This window comes from Silurus aristotelis, assembly GCF_946808225.1.
Source record: "Silurus aristotelis genome assembly, chromosome: 5".
NCBI classification, from domain to species: Eukaryota; Metazoa; Chordata; class Actinopteri; order Siluriformes; family Siluridae; genus Silurus; species Silurus aristotelis.
Genome location: NC_139578.1, coordinates 29675973 through 29697696, shown reverse-complemented (window position 1 = coordinate 29697696; position 21724 = coordinate 29675973). Strand labels below are relative to the sequence as shown.

The following is a 21724-nucleotide window of genomic DNA, read 5'->3' as shown; positions in this document are numbered from 1 at the left end:
CTGTCTCAAAGTTTGGAGTTCGAGTAGAGAACTGAACGATCCTAAACGTGAACGTGAAGAACCGGGATTTTGGTTAGAAAAACCCCCTCCTGGATGTGATTTTAATCGGAACTTGAATCTCTGAGGGGAACCACGATGTTGAAAAAGATTTTCCTTGAAAGCGTGAGGAGATGTGTTTGATCTTTTGCCTGCAGAGCAAACACTGAAGAAGAAAAAGAAGCAAAACAGTGAAGTCAAAGAAAAAGAAGAAGACCTTGAAGGTAAGCTGCAGGATCTTCTCATTCATGCTCCTCAACCTCATTCATCATTCTCCTTCCAGTCTGATCGGCTCATTTATGTCCAGGTCATGGATGAATGAAGCTTCACAGGGTGTTTTGTTCTCGTAAATGATTACGTGTTGGCAGAGTGTCCAGAAAGAGATAGAGTACAATGAGCTCTGAGAGTCAATGAGAGTCAAGGTTTCTCCTTACGTTCCTCAGATTTTGAGCGCTTTCTACCTTCTGAGGTCCGGACCTCGTGCTAATTGGAAGCATATGTCGATGCACACATAACAGCACAGCGAGTGAGGAAGTCCTACATGGATTGTTAGCATGGCTGCTTTGAAGATCGTTAGTGATTTCTATAAGCAATATCAATAATCCGAAAAACCTTAAGGTGTCAATATTTATTGAATTAAATGAGGCAAATGTGTTATTAAAAGTTAGCATTAAAAGTGATGACGGTTCTGAAGCAGGACAATGTGTGTGGCCTTCAAATTTCATGAACATTCTGTGAGATCACTGTCCTGCCACCAGGATCATCCAATAAGAACATGGGGCAGAATTACTCACCACTCATGGGACAGCTCTGAAAAATCTAAATGAATATGGCAAAATGTACATAAACTTGGACAAAAAATTTTATACATCCTTATCATCCCAAGCTCTTCGCTTCACAAACTAATCGATCATAGTCCATTTCTTCGATCTTCAAAGTCTTGATGATAAAGATCTTCATTATTATACAATATGAGACACACATTGTTGGAGAGTCTAGTGTAGAATTCTCAACTCAAGCCTTGTGGAGACAAAGACAAGCCATAGGATCACCATGAGCCGCTGGAAATACCCTTTCAGATGTATGTCAAATTGAGAAGCAACTGACTTGTATGGCATACTTATTTTTTTTGTCCCTTTTGGCTGGCCACAATATTGAAATCCTCCCAATACATTATTGAAACAATTAAGGTGGAATTTTTCAGGGTCTTGTCATCTCATCATGTCTCTTCTAATTTTTACTCAAATGAAGTGGTAGCTCAGTGGTTATGCCTCTGGGTTATTGATCAAATGGTTGAAGGTTCATGCCCTGGTATTAAACAAGCTATCACTCTTGGGCCCTCGAGCAAGGCCCTTAATTCTCTGTGGTCCAGGGGTGTAGCATAGCTGACTCCTCATAACACTGCTGGAATATGTGTAGAAAATACAGTTAGAAACTCTAAAGCTTTTGAGCTCAGAAACAAAGCAAGATTTTGTTGAAAAATTGATCAATACATTGGTTTATTTTCATCGACTTCTGTAATGCTTTGCTTGTTAGGGGTTTAAAATCTACCCTAAATAAATTGCAGGTTGTTCAAAAGTCAGCTGCTACAGTAGGATTCTAACACAGACCAGGTCTGGTGAGCATAATTCTCCAGATTTGGAGTCATTGCCTTGACTCTCTGTCAGACTCTGAATTGACATTAAAATACTTATCCTGACCTTTAAGGCAATACATGGTATTGCACCTAATTACTTGTCACAACTTTTAACTGTCTACGCTCCAAGGCGTCATCTCCGCTCCTCTAATTCTGGTCTTTTAGTCTCCTACCTGTTTACGTTCTATTGCTTAAAGGGCATTTTTTTCTTCTGTGCACCAAAACTTTGGAATTCTCTCCCCATTAAGATTGGACATGCTGAGTCTTTTATTGTTTTTAAATCTGCTCTGAAACGTACTTTTTCAAGAGAACGTCCGAGTAAATTTCTTTTTTAATTTTTGTGATGTTTCTGTAATGTTTATTTTACTGATTTTATTGGTTATTATTATTATTATTATTATTATTATTATTATTATTATTATTATTATTACTAGTAATTCATTAATTAATTTATTAATCCCTTTTTTCATTTAAAATTTTTATGCTTGGAAAGCACTTTGAGATGTAACGTTTAAAGGTGCTGTATAAAATAAAGATTATATTTCAAATATAATCCATAATATTATAATAAAGAGTTTCACTGTCCTGTAATGTACCTGTGACAAGCATCTTTATTTTCAAAATATGCAAAGACAGCTGATTTTATTTCCTAAAGCAAACATGAACCAATCGATTGACATACGAATGTTGAACGACTGACAGTCACGTAGGGGTTTTGAACACTAACATGAACCGATACTATGTGGAAGCACTGCCCTTTTGCTCAATCTCACATTAAAACCACCATCCTCTTGCCTTATTTGTTTATGCTTGAACGATGCAAGCTTGAGTTAGCAAACGCAAGACGAGTTGGCTAGAATATGAAGAAACTGAACAACCTGGTGAACGTTTCTAGTCTATTGTTCCCTCCCAACCACTTGGTGGTTATGGTCGAACCCACGATATATGCATGGAAAGTTATTTAAAAGCCTGACAGGCCAAACATTTCACGATTTATATATTAAGGCAACTTTTCTGAATAGAAAATATGGCCGACCTGTGTTTGCCATTTGCCCTTTGTTTTCAAACAAAACTTGCAGTTTAGCGAGTAAGTCGCTTTGAGGAGTTGTATTGTAGAGAAGTTGAAGAGAAGATGATTAGCTCCTTTTTCCAAAGGCAAGTCATGAAATCTTATTGCACTGTATTTCATGATGTGCCCTGCATGAAGAAGTGATAGAGGCGTGTTATTGAAGTAATTCATTTACATTTATGGCATTTGGCAAACGCTGTTATGCAGATCGACTTAAAACTGACCAGGGCCTTGTTTGAGAACCCAGCTCTGCCAGTTTGGTTGTACTGGGTTTATAAATCATGACCTTCTGATGAGAAGTCCAACATTTTAACCACCAAGATACCAATTCCCAAGCTCCAACCAATCCACACTTCTATCAAGTTGAAATGTCTATTTGTCCGCTTATGGTAATCAAGTTCCTCTAAATCCAGCAAGTGACATCTCACAGTATTAAACACAGTTATACATAGAGTTCTATTTTAACGCAAAAAGCATTTTCCTGTTTCCATACCGACACATTTAAAATAGTTAACTCTGATTAAACACTCTAGTGTTTTGTAGAAAAGAAAATCCATCAGTCATAAAAAGTTAGCTGACTCGGTGCCCATGTTGTTTTTGTGCCCACGTTATTAAGAATCTCTCTCAAGGATCCAGCAGAGGCAGCTTAGGTGGTGGTAGCTCAGTGGTTGAGCTTCTTGATTTCTGATCAGAAGGTTGTGAGTTCAAATCCCAGCACTTCCACTGCTGGGTTCTTGAGCATGATCCTTAACCTTTAATTGCTCAGTTAAATAAATGATATAATTGTAAGTCGCTCTGGCTAAGCGTGTCTGCCGAATACTGTAAATGTAAAGCTTAGTGGTGGTGGGATTTGAACTTGAAACATTTTGATCAGAAGTTACCCCATACTGTATGATTCTTGTTTACTATTTATTTTATTGATGACCACAACAAAAAGTGTTCATGTTTTTCTAGAAAAATGCTAAATGTACCCTAAAACATAAAGAAATACCTCACCAAAAAGTGAACCAACTATTGACATGTATTTGTTTCTAAGTGAGTAAAAGCATAGCTCAGTGGAAGTGATAGTGCAGTGGATCAAAGCTGGACTTCGATCAGAAGATCATGGGTTCAAATCCCAGCACCACCAAGCTGCCATTGCTGGGCTCTTGAGCAAGGCCCTTAACTCTCATTTGCTCATCTGTATAACTAAGAACATAGTAAGTTTATAAATGCTGCAGATGTAAGTCTACATATATCAGCCGCTGGTCTCGGATCCCTGTTTGTGTTCCTAAAGCATTTGTCTATTAGCGTATTGAAGGCCAGGTGGAAAGATCTGACAGTAGAAAAGTGATTAAAGCTGCCTGCCTTTTCCTGGCCTCTGTACCATGTCCCTATTATGCAGAGCAGTTATACAGCTCACATGTGTAAAGCATTACAAGCGCCATTGGGGACATCTGGACCACGAAGTGGCAGCCCCCAGCATGAAGTTTCTATAATGTTGAAAAAGAACATGAGGAGGGAGAAAACAATAAACCCTGAAAGGGAAAGAAATGTGAAATATATAGAAGAAAACTATGTCATCATTTCACAACTACATTCTTTTGGCTCTCTGGTTTTGGAGGCTGCAATTTTGAGTTGGTTTTCGAATCTGTTATGAAGCCCACAAGATCCTCCGTCCAGTCAGGGTGCCCTATATTGTTTCCGGCAGCTTTTTTTTTTCCCTTTGCTGTATAACGTTCAGTGTAGGAGGCGAGACAAATACAGGTTAAAGTTCCAGAACTGCTAAACAAACAGAGCTAAAATAGCTTCTTACTCCTCCCTGGATTCTTTGGACCAAACATAGCGTTGGGTAAAAAAAAAATTGTAAGCAACAAGTCGAATAAGGCTTGGAAATTGGAAATTGGAAATTGTTTTTACATCTTTAGCATTTGGTATCGTTCAATCTGAAGATCTGAGGATTTCTCAGAAGATGAGTCAGGAAATAACTTGACCAGATGTAAAGCATCTGATGTTTGAATCTAGAAACAAGATGTTTCGCTGTCTAAGGGAATAAGGTTTTGGCTACAGTCTCAGAAATAAAGGAACTTAACTGGAAATATCGTTGTTGTTGGCGTACCATCAAGGGGATATCTTTTGTATCTACTTTTACAGCTTTATTTACTCCTAGCAAATCTAATTACAGCTACCGCACATGACTTTTCTAGGGTTAAAATGGCCACCCACTAAAAGAACAAAAGATGTATTCTAGGGAACCCAAAGTTGTCCCCTTGATGGTACCCCCAAATATATAATTTATGATACTCAATGGTTTGCCCTTGATGATACATAAGGATGTATTCTTAATGCTACCCAAAGATATACCCTTGATGGTACCACCCCAGCGACAAGAATATGCAGTTCTGGGGAGACAGAAAGTGCAGTTTGTCTTTAGCAACAAGCCTGCCCCCCGGCATTACCCTCTCACCCTGCCCACGTCATTTCAGAGTTAGAAGACTCTGTTTTATTTATTAGATCAAATCTATCAATATTTTTTGCAGTCACATCAAAAGAGACAAATCTATTGATTTAGTCAACCGAGCCTTCTAACAAGGCAATTTTTTTCACCTAGATGGAATGCAAAGGTGGAAAGTGTAATAAAACTTTTTACCCAAGTAAAAGTACTTTTAATTCAATTAAAGCTTAAGTACAAATACAGTTACCACTTTAAAAATATATGCAAGTAAAATTAAAAAGTACATCATTTAAAATTACCCATGTTACTTATTTTAATAGCGGGGGTGGGGTGGGGTGGGGAACTCTAGTGTAGTTAAAAAAAAAACTATGCGGAGTGCAATAACAAAAAATAAAAAGAAATAAATAAAAGAAAAACACTACATTCTATGACTTGAATCTAATCCGAGTTTTGCACTTTTGCTGCTGCTGCAAATAAACTCCAGTGAGCGCACGCTTTGAATGACTCCGGCGTTTTCCCACACTGACGAATCAAAATCTACGCTAAAATATAACACATAATACATTTCAGATAACATAGAAATTGTAATAGAGTTAGCCTCATTGTGCACCTTGGTGCTAACCAACATTAGCACTGTCAAGCAGTGATGTAATCTAATGATATAAATATTAGTAACTGACATCGATTTGATGCAATTTTGCTTTCAGCTGGATCTGCATCACTGTTATCTGTCTTGTCCGTCTCCATCTTTCTTTCTTTTGAGTTTCCCGTGGTTGTTCTCCGCCCATCAATGGGTCAGTGCAGTAGTTTCCAGCAATTTCTTTTCAGCATTTTGAGTTATTTATTTATTTATTTTTTTAACTAAATAACAGATATGATTTAAAATGGAAAGTACAATACTGCAAACAAAACACACTCAAGAAAAAAAAATTGAATGATAGATTTAAAAAGAAGAAAAAAACCTACTCAATTACATTAAGGGGAGTAAATGTACTAATATGTGACTGGCCCTGGCCATTATTTATATCCGAGAGCGTAGTACCCTACTCCAGTGTTTATCTTTCAGTTTGGTTTCCAAGATAAACCTGTTTAAAATTTTTCTCAGTGTGGAAACGTCCTCTCGACATTTCTGCGTTTCTGACCCGTGGTCAGCACAGAATGCTTTTTCTCCACCTTGCTGAACCAGGTCACATTCCAGACTAATGGTCTTCTCTCTGCCCTCACTGAGCTTGACTTCCTGTTGCATTTTATGGTGTTCCTGCTGTCGCCTGGGGTTCAGCACGGCCACGAACGCCATTAATCACGCTCTGTTGTTTGGCTCGATGCTGACATCGAGTGATCCCCAACAGTTGGAGGTCCTCTGTGCTTCCCAAGAAGAAACCCCCCCGTACTGGAGCCAAAATCTCTGAGAAAAGTTTTTTCAATTCCTTCTGATGAACAAGTTAGAAAGTCACAATTAATTACGCCATAGTTGCAAGCTGTCAGTTCCAACATGCAACCTGGGCACTGGTTTTGAGTTTTGAGGCTCGTTTTGAGGGTTTTTATAAGTCTGTAGATATTTTTCTTTCTTGTAATGAAAGGTAGCTCCAACGTGACCACAAAGACCCCCTATGGAATTTTGGCTTGCTGAATCCGGGCCAACCAAAAAAATAATAGAGAAATCAAGGCGAGGGAAAGTAAACCACAGGAAATACTAAATGCCACTCGATAGTAATAATTAGCCCAATGAGATGCTATGCTTTCGAACGTAGCATGGTGTGTTATTTAGGAAAGCCTAAGCAGTTTATCTCTGGGTGATGTCATCTCCACAGACTTATCACTATGGTTAGTGGTGACATCTGCAACGTCTGGAGCAGGAGAACAATTCACCACATAACAGTTGTAGTGGTAGTGCATTGGTTAAGGCTTTGGGTAATTGATTGGAAGGTTGAAGGTTCAGTTGTTGGTATTGCCGAGCTGCCAATGATGGGCCCTTGAGCAAGGCCCTAAACCCTCTGTGGTCCAGGTGGCACTGTATCATGGCTTCCTAACATTGCTGGGATATGCAAAGAAAGACTTTCACTGAGCTGTAATGTACATGTGAGCTTCTAATTTTTATTTCTTGAAGAAGTAAGGAGCAAAATTAGGAACATATTTTTAGCACCATTTATGTTTTACATATTTTGCAACATCATCAACGTTATCACTGTTTTAGATATAGACTATACAATGTTCTAACACAGCACTTTCTTTGAATTCTGGACTCTGCTTGGTCAAGAAGGTGTTGAGTAATTCTTGATAACTGCGGCTCTGACAGCAGCAAATTCCTTGTTAATCTATTACTTCTCTCCACTTTCACACATAAGCCTAATTGTAACGAATCATGGGAGGTAGATGTAGCTGTGTAAGAAGGTGGACCCTGAACATTAAACCTTCAAAGATGGTTTGTTATTGGAGACTGATATAGTGCTTGGTCCAAAGGGTTAAGATCACGGTAATCCAAGAACACCTTTGGTCTTTTTCCAGAAAAACATTGTGTGCAGATAAACACCTTCTTGGACATTTCACAAGACGGATAACCTTGTGTTTATGACATTTGTAAGACGTCCTTATCCTGAGCAGTTTTTTGGTTAAGGGCCTTGATCAGGGGCCCAGCTTGGTGTGGCTAACTCACAACCTTAAGATCCAAAGTCTAATGCCCTAATCGTTTGGAACCAGGACCTGAGGAACATACGGTACCTAGCAACAATGAGGTAAAATCTAATACGGCTAATCTCTTGCGGCTTGAACTTCTTGCTCGAGGGGCCATTATTGGACTTCAGCATATACATTAGTGGGATTCAGCTATTCTTAGAGTGATTTTCTTTTAGACTTCATCCATCTTGCTGCCAAAAAGGTGCATATCTTGCTTAATAACAAACATCCAAAGACCTTGGGCTTAGCTTCCATGGGAACGGGAGCCAAATAGCACACGAAGATCGACCACCTATGTCGCATGAATCACATCTGAGCAGTGTTCCTGAGGGTTTCACCATCACTTCTTTGTCTTCAAACAGCTGGATGCGTGGGTGATACCATATCATATATCTGCCACCATTTCCCGCACTCCCGAAAACATATGCGACGTTTACTGTAACTCGTGACACAGATTCCATGAATCAGTGTGTTTGCTGAAAAAATCTAGCATGGATCTGATTCTTACTAATTCATATTGTTTATTCATGACACATGTCCTGTCTTGTACAGTATATTCCATTGTATTCAGTGTGAGATTTCTAAACACTGTTTGTTTATACCTAAAATTGGGATCTTAGCATTTTTATGAGGTAAAATTTTTGAAATGTGGGTTCTTACATGCACTTTTATGGAAAACATATTGACCTGATAATTTCTTTTTTACAAAAATTGTTATCAAACAATGACTCGATGTAGTTGGTATCCGTGTATAGTTACAATATTGTTGAATATGACAGCTTTACCTCACAAAGTTACATGTCTTGCACTGGAGACTTAATGTTACATAAATGTCTCCTTATGGGTGACATCACTACGGAAGAAAATGTATCAAATCATTTTGGATCAATAAATCTAAATAAAAACATAGCTGCAGAAAGGCCACACCGCAGACAAGATTTGCATTTCACGTGTCAGCAAATCAAATTAAATCGGCTAAATCGCTCATGCGAACACACTTAAAGTAGAGCGCAACATCAACGCGACCAAAAACAATCAGAAATTAATGTACCGAATTAAATTAGAACAGAATAAACAGCTCCTGTGTGGCTCACAGATCATGGAAAGTAAAATCTGTTACGGGGGGTTGGATTTTATCATGCACGTTAAAAATGTTTATTAAAAGCTTCTTCCTTTACACATTTCTATTTACAGAAATAATAGTATAATGAGCTGAATATTAACTTACAGAGAAGAACACAGTAGTTTTATATGAAATCCGAAATTGAGCGGCACCATATAAACAAAATGGTACGATCCTCGTTTTAAAGCAACTTTGCGAAAATTCGGTGAGACCCTATTCAGGGTCATCAACTTTTTTTTAAAATATTCAAATATTTTGGGTGGGTGAAATAGAAATTTTTATGTATTTCAAATTTAAAATGGATTTATTTATTCGAATCGAATGCTGTAAATTGTTTTGCAGCGTTAACCGTACAAAACCTGCACGTACAATGTTACTATAGAAATGTTCGAAACTGTGCATTGATCTGCATTTACTTTTATGGCTTTTATTTGAACCATTTGATGATTAAGGGCCTTTCTCAAGAAACCAGCAGTGGCAGCTTGGTGGTGCTGGGATTTAAACTCCTGACCTACAAATCCAAAGCTATCACCTCACATGATCTATACTAAAAAGTTCTGCCCAATCAGAATCGCTGTGGTTTAAAACACTTGATATTTGCTAGCTGGCTTGTCTGATTTCTTTGAAGGCTTTCCTCTTCTCTGCCCTCAAGGAATCAGATTCCTGGATGGTGATCCAGGTGAAAAGACAAAGCCAGTGAGCATGATTGCTGATTAGAAATCGTTGTCTCTTTTGCTATCTTGCTAAATGAAGCAAGCCTGAAACGCAAGCTCAGACAGTGGACATGGAATTTGCTGGAAAACGTTCAGCCTTTTATTTTGTTAAACACAATCTATTTATCGATGATCAGATATTTTAGTCAATGAGTCACAACATCTTCACAACTGGTCTCAACATCAAATTTAAACAGTTTGGACTGAAATAAAACATCACATGACAATTTATCATGTATGCATTATAATGCCTGTGGGAAATGGGAGCTCAGTGGAAAAAAAAGGACCAGTAGATCATGAGTTTCAATCCCAACATCGTCAAACTGCCATTGTAGGTCCTAGTTCAAGCAGATGGAAAATTTCATGCTCTCGCATCCAAAGACTCAAACAATTGTGTACGGTACAAAAACATATGGGTGTTAATGTCCCAATACTTTTGGCATTGTCATGTTTGTTATTGTTGTGAGTGAAATTATGTTTTTTTTATTTATTTTTGCTGAATTTATTCTGGATCCTGTTTCCTTTTAATATCTTCCAGTATAGTTTTTTTTTTCTTCTTGATTTATTGTCATATTTCTTTTTTTTTTTGTTATTGCATTTGTAACTTTTTTTTTATTTTGTTTTTTGCTTTGTTTTCTGGTAAATGTAGTTTTTATTTTGTTTTCTAATTTGATGTTTTGTTTTATCGTGTTTCTATTTTTGTTTGTATCGGTAATTAATTTTTTTATGTTGCCTTTTTAATTTTTTGTGTTTTTTTGTGTTTTTTTTTTTTTTTTTTTTAGATTTTCTATTATTTGAAATATTTTTTTTTATTGTATTTGTTTCCGGTTTTGCAACCATTTTCATATTTTTGGTTTTTATTATTATTATTTTTATTTCCATTTGTTTAATTTCTTTACGTTCTCAGAAAGACTGATACACAACATTTACACTTACATTAGCCGGTTTTTCATCAATCGACGTAAAATATGCCTTGGGTGTGTTCGCATTCCGGATATAAAGCGAATCCACGACGCCTGAAATGTAAATCAAGCAGAGGGAACGATCCTAAAGACGTGCCTCCACTCATCCTGCAGTGGAAATATCTTTCAGATTACAGTTGTGTCACTTTGATTTAATATGACAAGGCATGTTAATGATCTAGCGAAGGCGTAAGTACATCGTGGAAAGCATTTTAGCGAGGTTCTGGCTACGTGGCGCGTCCATGGTTCCTCTTCAGGTGTCAGGATGTGTTCTCCAAGTGCCTGTTTCAACAAGTCCAGGTGTCAAACGCAGTGATCCTTCTCCACCTCAAGACTTTTGGACTCGTCTTTAGGGCATGTAGCAGCTCGCTGACTCGGTCATAATGCAGCGTGTAATAGGAACAGCAGTAAGTGTGATTATATACACAATAATAATATCTAATAATATATTTATCACATGGAAGAACATTCGCTCCTTAGTGTCCAGAGATCATGTGACCAGAACAGCAGGGGTTACAGGTGGGGTCAGGTTTTAATATAATCATAAATTCAAAAATATTAAGAGAATAAAATAGATTTTTAAATATATAAATAGAATTAAATAGGGTTTACTTTTGAAATAGAATTAAATAGGGTTTAAATTTTAAATAGAATTAAAGAGCCGTTTACTAGAATTAGAACAATTTTAAAGACACAAATGATGAAATATATTTTTAATTATTAATAGAATTTATTTAGAAATAAATGAATTAGATACAAATAAATTGTGAATAGAATTAAATAGATCATTGAGTCTGAAAATAATTAAATTGAGTTTTTAAAATGATGAATAAAATTAAATAGATGTTCAACGATAAAGAGAATTAAATAGATTTAAATATATAAACAGGATTAAATTCATTTACGAATTTACGAATACTAGTAAAATTAAATAGATTTTAAAATAGAATTCGAATGAAATATATATTTAAGAGATTACTGTACATCATTGATTAAGATTATTATTTATTTAATTTGTATTTGGAATTTGGATTCAGTTATAGTTTCTAATTTATTATTATAGAATTTTTTAATTGCTATAAACATTTTCATTAAAATGATCTACAAACAAAAGTACACATTTTCCAAAAATGGTCGTTGTCCAGTGGTTCCTCAAGTGTCCACAATGTCTACCTCAGGTGTACCTTTGAATTGGGACGTAGAAGCTCAATGTTAAGATGTTGGACTGCTGATCTGAAGGTTGTAATTTTGAAAATGAGCACAATTACACTTTACATTTAGCTTTAATCTTACTGTAAGTGTCGGGAGGTCTTTCTTCACATCATAGTTGTCATGAGGACAAGATTTCTTCTGCGCTTGACATTTCATTGGTCATTTTTTATTACTGATTTCAAAATTTAGTATCAGTTCTTAACTTGTTCCACAGTTGATATCCTCTCATGTGTGTTCTTCCATGAAGTTTGAGAAATGTATGGGGACAAAGGATTGTGGACACCTGAGCATAATCCTGTATGTGCTTTATGAACATCCCATTCCACATTCAGTCCTCATTTTCTGTTATAATGAGCTCCACTCGTCTGGGAAGATGGTCCACTAGATTTTGTGGAGATTAGTGGAAATTCATTCATCTACAAGGCTGTTAGTAAAGTCAGGTAGTGATGGAGGTGAGGAGGTAAGGAGGCCTGGGGTGCAGTCAGTGTTCATACTCATACTGTTCATACTCATGTTCATACTCATACTCATACTCATACTGTTCAATGAGCTTCAGAGCTCTAAAGCTCTGAAGATCTTCCAAGAGCTGACTTTGTGCACAGGAACATTGTCATGGTTTGAGTCTCCTAGTTCAAGTGAAGTGAAAATTCACGCTCATGCATCCGAAGACATCCTGTAGAATTGTGTCTCTCCAACTTTGTGGTAACAGTTTGTGGAAAAACCAAACATAGCTGGAAAACTCACGTGAATTTGCCTTTGTTTAGTTCACGTCATCACTTTCTAAGCAAACACAGTGTACTTTTATTATGAGTGTTTTTATTAAAAATGTCACATATTTTGCCTGATTTTTATTGTTTTTTTTTTTGTTTGTTTTTTTTTTAGATTTCTTTTTTGTGTGCTTTCTGATTTATTCTAAAGATATTTTTATGATTTTTTTTGTTTGTTTGTTAAATGTATCCGTGTTTGTTTTTGGTTCCAGTTTATGATTTGCTAGTTTAATATATATATATTTTTTATAATTTTATTGTTAATTAATTTTTTTATTTAACTTTGTGGAAACAGCTTATGGCTGGAAAAATCATGTGTCTTGATATTTTAGTCCATTTAGTGTAAACATCAACACTCTATTACCAAACACATTGCACTTTCATTATGAGTGTTCCCATTAAAATGTCTCGCCGGTATTGTTTCGACGCTCAATAGCAGCTTCATGCTTGTTTGTATAATGAATACATTCCTTCAGATGATGAAAGCAGAGAGACAGGCAGTGTTTTTCCTCTGTACACAGGCTGAATCTTGTGTGTTTGCTCGGAGTAGAAATTACAGACAAAAAAACATGTATACACAATAGCACAGAGACTGCATTAGCATTAATTATCCAGTTATAATCTAAAAAAGTAGCGACGCTGAGACACTTTTTCGAGGCTTAAATACGATCCTACGAGGTACACAAGTTGCATCCAATTCAGTAGTGTATTGTGTGTGTGTGTATATATATATATATTGAATTGGATATATATACTGAATATAGGCTGCCTGAATGTGGATTTATTGCTTCCTGAGTGGTGTGTGTGTGTGTGTGTGTGTGTGTGTGTGTGTGTGTGTGTGTGTGTGTGTGTGTGTGTGTGTGTGTGTGTGTGTGTGTGTGTGTGTGTGTGGCATGGGTTGTTCCTGCAACAGGTTATCTATAGAGAACAATCCAAACTCAGAGTTCAGAAGGTCACATTGTACATACAGGTGTTTCCTATCCAGTGTGTGTGTGTGTGTGTGTGTGTGTGTGTGTGTGTGTGTGTGTGTGTGTGTGTGTGTGTGTGTGTGTGTTTTCAAGTTTATAGGTATATTTTATGGGTATATGAAATGTCTATATTTATAAAATGTAATAATCATTTATTTAGATTTTATGGAAGGAGTCTCCAGTGTCAGATTTTTTTTAAAAAAATCTTTATGATTGTTTGATGTTTTTTTAGTATGATGCCTAAAACTACAACTATAATTATTTGCAAATGTACATACTTAAAACATATGCAGATGTTTGTGGACACCTGAGCATAAGGGCAGTAATTATGCTAATAGCCAAGAGTCACATTTAAGCTTACGTGAAATTAAACAAACGCATAGATGTGTTTGAGCACCTCATCCAAAGACGTCCTACACAAGTGTGTGTCTTCAACCTTGTGAGAACAGTTTGTGGAAGAACCACATATGGCTGGGAGTGTCGATGTCCCAATACTTTTGGCCCACTTACTCCTATGTCAATTTATAGAAGCAACAAATCGAACGAAATCCTCATTGTGTATAAACAGAGTCACGATCGTTGGGTGTGCGTAAATATTGGCACCCACCATTCAGCCCTATTGAAATGTGTGACATTGAACTCAGATAAATTGAACTCTAATGGTGAATTTGAGTCGTTATTTGAGAAGAATAAAAAAGTGTGTTAAAAAAAAAAACACACACACGAGCGATGTTTACTTAGTTCATTTATGTTTACTCGTGGCCTAGAAGGAACTTTCACGCGACGAATGAATAGGTTTGTTTGTGTCCTTGAGAAAATCTCGGAGCAATTTTCTTCACCTTCACTTGTCCAGCAAGGCGCCATTATTTTTTGCAAATTGCCCGTTTACGCCGGTATTTACCCTCGTAATCGCTCCTCAATCATTCCACCCAGAACTACACCATAAATATCTAATTAAGCAACTCTCCTGAGAACTTCATCCCCCTCCGTTATGTAACCATGGCGATGACCTCCTTCACACAGACGCCCTTTCTTTCTGATTACAGGGGGTGTTTATAGGCACACACACACACACACACACACACACACACACACACACACACACACACACACATAACTCTCTTCATCGTGTGTGTGTGGTGTCTGGAGTCAGACTTTATTAATTCAAAACTTTCAAGTAGCAAACCATAAAAACCCCTCTAAATGCTGAAAATAAGAGAAGAACACTGAAGACAAAAAAATTACAGAGAAAGGAGAAGAATGCTAAAGTAGGTAAATAAGAACACTTGATGGGGAAAAACAAAGCTAAGGAATGAGAAGAACTCCAAAAAAGAAGTAGACTGAGGAAGAAAAAAATCACTGAGAAAGGAGAAGTATGCTGGAGAAGAAGAAGAATGCCAAAGAAGAAGAAGAAGAAGACTGAGGTAGAGGAAAAACTCAGAAGAAGAAAAACACTAAAGAAGAAGGAGAAGAACACTAAAGAGGAAGAAGAATGCTAAGGAAAGAGAAGAACACTGAAGAAGGAAAAGAACAATGAATAAGGAGAAGATTACTAAAAAAGGAGAAGAACACTGAAGAAGGAGAAAAATGCTGAGGAAGGAGAAAAACACGAAGAAGAAGAAAGACAGTGAGGAAGAAGAAGAAGAATGCTAAAGAAGAACACAGATGAAGGAGAAGAAAAGTGAGGAAGGAAAAGATTGCTTTTGGAGGGGAAAAAAACACTGAAGAGGAAGAAGAACGCTGTCAAAGTAAAAGAACACAGATGAAGGAGAAGAACAGTAAAGAAGGAGAAGAACACAGAAGAATTTAAATAACACAGAAGAAGAAAAACACAGAGGAAGGAAAAGAATGATGCACAGAACGCAGAAGAACGAGAAGAACTTTGAAGAAGCAGAAAAACACACATTTCCCCAGAATTTCCTCCTATCAGTTTACATGTCGTCTATAAACCCAGATTCCACACAGTACACACTGCAGCTCAAAGACCTCATGTAGTAAACAAGGAGATAAAAGCACGTAGACTTCATTCGCCTTCTAGCGTGACTTACGCTTTTACAACGTCATAAAAAAGTTGTACAAAACAGTTTTTCACTGCTGCGGTTTTCACCAATTACGCTGCGTTAACGAGGACTTTTGAACAACTTGTGTCAGAGTGTGAAGAAAAATTGTTGCCCATGAAATCTATATTGACTGAATGGCTTTAGAAGGGGCGGGGCTTCGGTCATTTACAGTCATGTTCAAAACAGCGAGAGAACTTAGATTACAGACTTGGTGGACACCTAAATATTAGAGTGACGCTTACATCCCATTCCACAATTAGTCTCCATTTCCTATTATATTAAGCTCCACTCTTCTGGGAAGATGTTCCTCTAGATTTTTATGTCAGGGTTCACATTCATCTCAAAGGTGTTCTAAAGAGTTGGAGGTCTTTAATAGGAGATCTTTACGCCATTTCAATGAATGGAAATAATTTCTTCATAGAGCTGGCTTTGTTTGTTGAGGAAGAAGAACGAATGCTTAGGATTTAGGAAGGAATGATGAGGAGGAAGAAGAAAAGGAGGAAAGAGAAAAGCACCGAAGAAGGAGAACGCTGAGGAAGGTAAAGAATGGTGAGGATAAGAAGGAGGCTGAATAATGAGATGAACGCTAAGGAAGAAGGAGAGGAACAATAATGAAAAAGGGAAGAATGTTGAAGAAGAAGAACACTAAGGAAATAAAATCATGCTAGGGAAGGTGAAAAACATTGAAAAAGGAGATGAAAGCTGAGGAAGAAGAAGAAGACTGAGAAAGGAGATAAACGCTAAAGAAATAGAAGAACGCTGGGGAAATAAATGAATGGTGACAAGGAGAAGAAGGCTGAGCAAGGAGAAAAACGCCAAAGAAGGAGAAGAACACTGAGGAACGAGAAAAAAAATGATAAAGAAGAAGAAGACTGAGGAAGAAGAAGGGGGCTAAATAATGAGATGAACACTCAGGAAAAGGAAGAAGACTAAGAAAGGGGAAAATGCTAAAGAAGGAGAAGAATGCTGAGAAACTATAAGAAAGCTGGGGAAAAAAGATGAAGAAAGAAGCAGGAGGCTGAGGAAGAAGAAAAACGCTAAAGAAGGGAAGAACGCTGAGGCAGTAAAAGAATTCTGAGAAAGTAAAAGAACACTGAGGAAGAAGAACGCTGAGGAAGGAGAAGAACCTCAAAATTAGGAGATAAAAGCTAAGGATGGAGAAGAACGATTAAGATAAAGACGAATGCAGATGAGAAAAGGAAATACAACTGTGTACCTCCAAGATTGAGGGAACAGTTTGTGGAAGAACCTAAAAATCAGGCATCTCAATACTTTTTTCCATACACTGTTTCATTTGTACTAAATCTCGTTCCTAGTTCACACTCGACCTCTTGTGTTTTTCCACCACAATGACCAAACCCATGAAGCGTGAAGCTCCTCCTTCTGGGCCGCACAGATCTTCTTTCAGAGCAGGAGATCTTCTCGGTGTTGATATTGCTGCGTTGCGATAAGCAAGAACAGATAAGCTATGCGAGGGAAAGCCGTGCTTTAGAAACACAGGAAGTGCTGGGGGGGGGTTCGTTTGTCACTGGACGCCACATGCAGCGTTATCAGGAATCCGAGTGCATTTGGGTCACGAGCCATAAAAACGGATACGTCGTAAAATTCCCTGTAGAGTAGTTTCCGATTTCTGAAGTTTAGTGTGGTCCTTCTCGAGACTATGGGGTACTGGCTAAGGCATTGGAGTTTAGCTCAGACGGTTGTAAGAGCAAATCTCAACCTTAGCATGAAGCCATTTGTGGGCCCCTGTGCAAGGCCCCTAACCTCAGCTGTATCAATGATAGAAATATGTTAGCAACCTACAGAAGCCAGACAATTATGGTGCATCTCAATTAGCCCTAAGTTCATTTACGTTTAGGACATTTGACAGATGCCCCCTTATTCTGTATATCATTTACACAGCAGTTGAGGGATAAGGGCCTTGCTCAAGGGCCCAACACTGGTAGTTTTGCACTACATTGTTCTGGTGTACTCACTCCTGGGTATAGTTTTTAGGTTTACTGGTCGGCGCTATATTTATTTATTTATTTTTTTTACTTTTTTGTCTTGTCTTGTCTTGTCTTGTGTTGTCTTGTGTTGTCTGTCTGTACTGTTTTTTGTCTGCACTGTTTGCACTAGGTTGCACTTGATGCACTTTATGTAGCTTTATGTTGTGTTGTAGCTCTATGTTGTTTAGTGTCGTTTTTACTGTGTACCGTGTACAACTGTGTATAGTACAAATGACAATAAGAGCCTCTTGACTTGACTTGACTTGACTTGACTGGCAGATTCTTGGTGTTTGGATTCGTCCTCCGAACCTTCTGGACAGAAGTCCAACATCCTTACCAATGATCTACCACTTCCCCAATTCACTATTCAGAGCGCTAATCAGAGCGCTAATCAAGCAGGCAGCAGATGCTTAGTGTTTTCCATTACAGAAAATGACATTGTATCTCACTGAAGTCATCCATCTTAAACTGAACAGAAAAATGGAAGGTTTTCAGATTTGTTTGGGTCCAACAACTTCAATGGTCTTTTAAGCTAAATCCCAAAATAGGTTCCTGTTTGAAGAACCATGGCAGGAGTCAAGTCAAGTCAAGTTTATTTGTATAGCGCTTTTCACAACAGACATTGTCTCAAAGCAGCTTTACAGAAATCAACGGTCAAGGTGAATGGTGTGCATTTATCCCTGATGAGCAAGCCATGGCGACTGTGGCAAGGAAAAACTCCCTTAGATGTAATGAGGAAGAAACCTTGAGAGGAACCAGACTCAAAAGGGAAACCCATCCTCATTTGGGTGACATCAAGAGTTTGATCATAAATCTTTCAACAATACAGAACACTGGAGAGTGAGAACTAACATGAGCACTGGAGTATAAGATTATAAGTAAATGTTCTTTCAACAGTCTTTGGTATAAAAGTAGGAGCTACTGAGCTCAACATTTGTGATCATCACAGATCCAGCATCAGCTTCTCCATGCCAGAGCCTTTAAACACTTCAGGAGGTCCAATGTCAAACTCCACACATGCAGTGAGATCCAATTGGCACTGGTACGTCTCTAGATGGTTCAGGATGTTTGCGAGTTTGTCATCTACTTCTTTAAAGTCCATAATCTTCATGAGGTGGGACGTGAGCTAAATGTGAAAATGCTCTACCACCTTTAGTGGACTTTGCTATTCTAGGAACTACTAGAAGCCCAGAGTTTTGAGATCTCAGGGAGCATGACGGATTGTAGCGTGTTAGAAGACTGGAGAGATACATGGGAGCCAATCCATTTAGTGCTTTATAATTGAGTAGCAGTAGTTTGTAGTCTATTCGAAACTTAACCGGAAACCAATGTAGTGACGATAAGATTGGGGTTATGATCATATTTTCTTGACCTTGTGAGAACTCTTGCTGCCACATTCTGAACTAACTGAATCTTGTTTATTAATTACGCAGGACATCCACCTAGTAACGCATTACAGTAGTCTATTCTGGAGGTCATAAAGGCATGGATGAGCTTCTTGCTGTCTAAAATGACTCCCAGGTCTTTTACTGTTGAACTAGTGGTTACAGAGCATCCGTCTAAATGCAGGTTGAGATGCTTCTGTATACTAGTTTTTGGGCCGATGAGCAAAATCTCTGTCTTATCAGAATTTAAAAGTAGAAAGTTATGGGTCATCCAATCTCTTATTTCCTTAACACACTCAGTTATCCGAGTTAATTAAGCTATATCGCCTGGTTTAGATGAGATATATAGTTGGGTATCATCAGCATAACAATGGAAGCTAATTCCATGCCTTCTAATAATATTTCCTAAGGGAAGCATGTCTATTGTGAAGAGCAGGGTTCCTAGAACTGAACCTTGTGGCACGCCATAGTTCACTAGCAATAGCCTGGATAGCTCTCCATTTAAATCTAAGAAATGGTAACGATCGGACAGGTAGGATTTAAACCAGTGTAAAAGCAATACATTTATGACATACATATAAATGGAAAGAAGTTTGTGAACAAATTATAAGATTGGTATCAGTTATCCCAGTTCTTCAGTTGAGCAAGTGAGGGTTAAGGATCTTGCTCAAAGGCCAGCTTGGTGGTGCTGGAATTTAAACCTATCAGAAGTCCAACATCTTATCCACTGAGCTACCACTTCCCTCTCATTGTTTTTTAAATGTACTCCTAGATTTCTCCAAAGGTTCCTCTACATTTAGTCCCCATTTCTTGTTACAACAAGCTCCACTCTTCTGGAAAGATGTTCCATTTTCTGTGAGATCTTATTCAGCCACAAGGGTGTTAGTTAAGTCAGGTACTAAAGTAGGTGAGACGAGAAGGCCCGAGGTGCAGTCAATGTTTTTATTCATGTTCAATAGGGTTGGAGGTCTATAGCAGGAAATCTTCTGACCCATGGAAAACAGATCCTCATGGAACAAAATCCACACAAAATGTGGGAACAGGTTTGGGTCTTCTAGTTCAAGTTTAAATGTAGTTCAAGGGCATCTGAAGACGTCCTACACAATTATATGGGTAAGATCCAGATATGGCTGGAAAGATCAGGTGTCCTAATACGTATTTATCATAATTTTGAAACGCTTTTGTGGATATTGTTCAAACTATAATCAGTTAACGCTTCCCACCACAGGGAGGCAATTCAGCGAGAGGTAAATAAAAATCAATCTTTCACTTGTCATGTAGTAAAACCTTTCAGGGCAAGTATGTAAAGCAATTTGTGTTTCCTTTGTCCATATTGTTCGAGCGCTCCTTTCATGCTGTTTGCCGTGACGCGAAATTGTGTAAACGATGCGACGTTTACGACGAACCCAAACAATACATTTCGACGACTGTGCCCGATGAAAATCATATAATCACGATGCATGTTGTGTTTTCTCTCCGTACAGATGGAGGAAGGCTACGAACTGGACCTGACCTACATAACGGAGCGCATCATCGCCGTCTCGTTCCCGCAGAACTGCTCCGAGGAGACCTACCTGCACAATCTCAAGGACGTCACTCGCATGCTCAAGTCCAAACACGCAGATAACTATTTGGTAAGACGGCGATCCGGGCCTGAGTGTTTACGTTCTCGCTGGGTTTTTTTTGCTGGAGCAGACGTTTCTAGAGAATGAAGCAGCAGCGCAGGATTATAGGCCCTGGAGGAATGGGTTTCGGCTTGTCTCGTGAACGTCACGCAGGGACGTCTGTACAGAAAGTCTGGTTTTTGAGACAAACAGCAATTAACACGCTTGTTACAGATGTACGGGTCCAAGCAATACAGAATCAGGAGCGTTCGAAGTTCTTAGAATGTTATTTGATACGATGTGGTTGCGTTGCAACGGTTTACAGTGTTTTGATGTCATAATTAGTTGTAACTGTTGTTAAAACGTTTTTTTAAAAGCGTTTAACTTTGGATCCAAAGGTTGTGAGTTTGAATCCCAGCCACACTAGAGTACTGGGCCCCTGAGCAAGGCCCCTTAACACTATAGCTGCTCAGTTCTATTAACGAGATAATTGTACATCATTCCGGATATAAAAGTTTTGGGACTTTTACAGCCACCTGCGGTTCTTAGCCAATTAAATTTGAAGGTACACAATTGTATCTTTTGTCTTTGGATGGTGTAGCATGACATTTTCCCTTTACTTGAATTACGAGACCCAAATCTGTTCCAGCATGACAATGTGCCTGTTCACAAAGCCAGCACTATGAAGATCTGCTTTTTATGGGCTGGAGTGGATCTCCTTTTAAAGAGCTTCAATGACATAACGATCTTATGTTTGAGTATCCACAAACTCCACAAAGGAATATTAGGATTATGCCCAGAGCTACAACATCTATAAGGTGAAGGATTTCAGTTAAATATGAAGCTAGTATTTATGCTAATTAAAGATTTTTTCAACCAAAGGAATGTGCACATGTCTCTTAAAAACCATAGTTTTCACAGGAAAGATTTTGCATATACATTTGCAGAGTCTGGTGTTAGGATTTTAGTTTGTTTGTTTGTTTAAAGGGGCGGAGCTTGTGCTGATAAACCTCGCTGATCCCAAGACAGAATGAATGCTGTTTACTCGTCCCTGCAGTCTCCAGTGTTATCTGCTGTCTTGTGATGAATATATC

General features: G+C 38.0%; 1 protein-coding gene across 2 annotated transcripts in view; it reads left to right on the top strand.

Moving 5' to 3' along the window:
- Window positions 1-21724, top strand: part of tns3 (tensin 3) — a 68591-nt gene continuing 46867 nt past the window's right edge. For both annotated transcript variants that reach the window (XM_083542611.1, XM_083542610.1), the window contains exons 1-2: window positions 1-260; window positions 20511-20660. In XM_083542611.1, coding sequence (XP_083398737.1) covers window positions 20511-20660 — 150 coding nt within the window. In that variant the 5' untranslated portion in view covers window positions 1-260. The remainder of the gene's footprint in view (window positions 261-20510; window positions 20661-21724) is intronic.